This window comes from Populus euphratica, unplaced genomic scaffold, assembly GCF_000495115.2.
Source record: "Populus euphratica unplaced genomic scaffold, PopEup_1.0 scaffold114.1, whole genome shotgun sequence".
NCBI classification, from domain to species: Eukaryota; Viridiplantae; Streptophyta; class Magnoliopsida; order Malpighiales; family Salicaceae; genus Populus; species Populus euphratica.
Window position 1 is genome coordinate 145,562 of NW_011499905.1, and position 3,438 is coordinate 148,999.

Genomic DNA, 3,438 nt, shown 5'->3' on the forward strand with positions numbered 1-3,438 from the left:
ATAAATGGTACCAAAAACAGGTCCTTAATTTTCTAGTTCCATTTCACTCCAAATTCAACCTTACAAACTCCAATCCTGCCAGCAAATGGCAGGCAGGATAACCACGGCAGGAACAAAAAACTTGCTATCTTGTTAGACCATTATCCACATAAGAACTCGAACAAAAACGAGAGCCCTATACATGATAGAACATCACCACAAGAGTAAACGCATTCATCAAACAAAATAAATCACTGTCACAATCAACACCCCACAGTGGCCATGAAAGGACTTTAGAACTATCATGTTATTACAACCTCCCAGGGGAAAACGAAGCAAAACATCCTCTAAGTTGGGTTATCAATAACAAGTTTCTTACCAACAATGTGGCAAGCCTAAAGCAACTACCTCACAAGATCAGAAACTAGGTCATAGGTCCATGAACCGCTCATTCATTTACACAGCTGCAATAACTTCCGAAAGAATGAGGCTGCCACATACACTGAAATTAGATTTTTATTCCAATTTTTTTCTAAATCAGATGAAATAGAATACGCACAAGTAAAAAAGGTAAGAAAGAATCAAGGAATCACTTAACAATTAACAGTAGAAAAATCAGTCACAAATGAGGCAAGAATCTATTGATAAATCTCATCTATTACATCAGTTTCCCTGGCATCGATAAGTTTGAAACAGCTTAGAGTATAAGCAGAACAAGGATCCATATGGTACATCTACCTAATAGTGACAAACTTGTTCGTACCATGTTTAGCCCAGTGAGCTCTCAGATCAATCGGATTAGAGAAGTCATAGCCTTCACCAGCAAGTTTCTCTAAGACTTTCTTAAAAGCTCCTAGACTCATTTTTCTCCCTGCAATCCTTGCACCACGCCGTTTTGTACTCATAGGCAAGGGATACACAGAAATGCATGTCGTACAGCATGCTGATTGCCATCCACCACAACCCCAACGATAGCATTGTTGAGGGTGGCCAGTACACGAGCAAACAGGTATGGGAATGACTGAAATGTCCATATTGATCCCATTTATCATAATTTCTGCGGTTTTCTTGGCAGCCCGTGCTCGTTGAGTAGGAGGACTACCCTCAGGCTTGGGTACTTGAGCGCCTCCCATACCCTTTTTTGCTCTTGGGGATTTCGGGCCTTTGTGACGCTGCTTTTTTTTATTAGGACCATTTACCTTTTCAACAACACCAGCCTCTTCAACTAGCTCCAGCGGTTCATCCTTTGCCAAATAAGGTGGTTGAAACATTTCCATATGATGAGATGAAGATGTTTCAGGCAAAACAGCTGCATAATCATGGTTTCCAGGCAGCACATTGAGAAGCTTTTCTCTCTGGCCAATCCAAGCGTCCCTCACGTACTCCGTCGGCATCAAGGGCTGGGAAATCCCAATATCCCTATGGTAAAAGCCTCCATTCATACTTGTCATGATCGCAGCACTTCGCGAACCCAAAATTGGTTTCTCAGGCATTGTTGGGGACAGAAGCTGAAGACCCAGATTTCCTTTAACAGGTGTTGGCTCATAGTAACCCCAATTACGAATATTCAAACTGTTATCTTCATCCATTATTTCAAACATGGACAATTCAAGATAACTTATTTAACCTTAACACAATTTGTTGTTAACATTGTGTTCACCTAAAAAAATCTCCAAAAAGATTACAGACACACAAAAATGAATTAAAACCCAAATCACAGATAAAAAAAAAAAAACTAACAATCATATTGTTAAACCATAGTAAAGTTTATGTCTTGAAACTAAAAAATTCGCTATTAACAGAACTAGCAAGCCGAAAAATCAAGATAGAAAAAGAAGAAAGAAAGAAGCATATGGGTCATGGTCAGAAACAAAAATCTTCGCATCCTTGGATTTGCCTGAGATTTTTTTTATAAAAAAACTGAATAGACAATTACTGGTGTAGTATTTAAGCAAAGATAAAGGGACTTACTTTGAAGAAGACGGAGAGAGCTTTTTAGGGTTCTTCTCCACCGCTAAAGAAGCACAAAAATTAATTAATTCATGCCATTTTTTGTATGCATTTACTTTTTACTCATTTTGTAAGGTGCACTTGCTAGCCTTGTGGGTCAATTGGAACATTTTCTTTTTGTCAAATGCCGTTATCTGCGTAAAATATTGATGTCGATTAACTATTTGAATTTATTGCATTTTTTATATATTTTTTATTTAAATATAGTACTTAAACTAGCGCACTGAAAAAAATTAATATAAAGATTAAAAATATTTCATCCTCATTTGACTTAAATTAACTTATAAAATTCATAAAAATAATTTTTTTTAAAAATCAATAAAAAATAATATTTAATTAATTTAATTTTAAAAGATAAAATTCATAAAAAATAATATTTAATTAAAAAATAAATAAACTTGAGTCAATCAAACAAACTCATGATAAAAGTGATGCATGTCATCAGATTTAATAAATTTTTTATTTTTAAAATTATTTTTTATTTAATTATATGGTAATAAAACACGTGATATTTTTTTTCGTGTAAAACAATATAATTTTTAAAAGTAAAAGAACCATAACAAATACGTAGGGTGAGATAAAAAAAAAAGGTAAATCATTAACAACAAAATATGAAATTACTTTTTTTAGGTAGAGTTAAATAAAAAGTAAATCATCAATAAAAAAAATGAAAAAGTATTTTTTTAATTGAGGGTAAAAAAAAATTAAATAAAAACAAAATAAAAATAAATAATATCTTGGATGTTGCAGATTAACCTATTAAACTACTATCTGAATAATGAACTCAATTGGATTTAATAATTTGTTTTATCAACTTTTTAAATCAAAAATAAAATGGAAAAAAAAGGAGACTAGATGTGTTAGCTTGAGCATATTATATATATATATATATAATATGCTCAAGCTAACACATCTAGTCTCCTTTTTTTTCCATTTTTTTTTTTTTTTTAAAAAAAAAAAAAAAAAAGGAAAAAAAAAGGAGACTAGATGTGGTAGCTTGAGCATATTATATATATATATATATATATAATATGCTCAAGCTACCACATCTAGTCTCCTTTTTTTTTCCTTTTTTTTTTTTTTTTTAAAAAAAAAAAAAAAATGGAAAAAAAAGGAGACTAGATGTGTTAGCTTGAGCATATTATATATATATATATATAATATGCTCAAGCTAACACATCTAGTCTCCTTTTTTTTTCCTTTTTTTTTTTTTTTTTAAAAAAAAAAAAAAAATGGAAAAAAAAGGAGACTAGATGTGGTAGCTTGAGCATATTATATATATATATATATAATATGCTCAAGCTAACACATCTAGTCTCCTTTTTTTTTCCTTTTTTTTTTTTTTTTTAAAAAAAAAAAAAAAAAGGAAAAAAAAAGGAGACTAGATGTGGTAGCTTGAGCATATTATATATATATATATATAATATGCTCAAGCTACCACATCTAGTC

The 3,438-nt window shown here is 31.4% G+C and overlaps 1 protein-coding gene across 2 annotated transcripts; it reads right to left on the reverse strand.

Annotated features, from left to right (window-relative positions):
- Positions 1-550: 550 nt before the first annotated feature.
- On the reverse strand, positions 551-2,108 carry LOC105133299 (protein BASIC PENTACYSTEINE2-like). Of its 2 annotated transcripts, none has more exons than XM_011037231.1 (2): positions 1,951-2,108; positions 551-1,649 (listed from the first exon to the last, which is right to left on the reverse strand). In XM_011037231.1, the coding sequence occupies exon 2, from the start codon at positions 1,578-1,580 to the stop codon at positions 714-716; it is 867 nt and encodes a 288-aa protein (XP_011035533.1). In that variant the 5' UTR covers positions 1,581-1,649; positions 1,951-2,108; the 3' UTR covers positions 551-713. The 2 variants fall into 2 exon arrangements, with proteins under 2 accessions (XP_011035533.1, XP_011035532.1); XM_011037230.1 differs by having other exon boundaries at positions 551-1,639; positions 1,951-2,106.
- Positions 2,109-3,438: the final 1,330 nt, after the last annotated feature.

Coding starts and splice junctions, on each gene's coding strand:
- LOC105133299 (XM_011037231.1), bottom strand. CDS start 1,580: ATGTTTGAAATAATGGATGAAGATAACAGTTTGAATATTCGTAATTGG.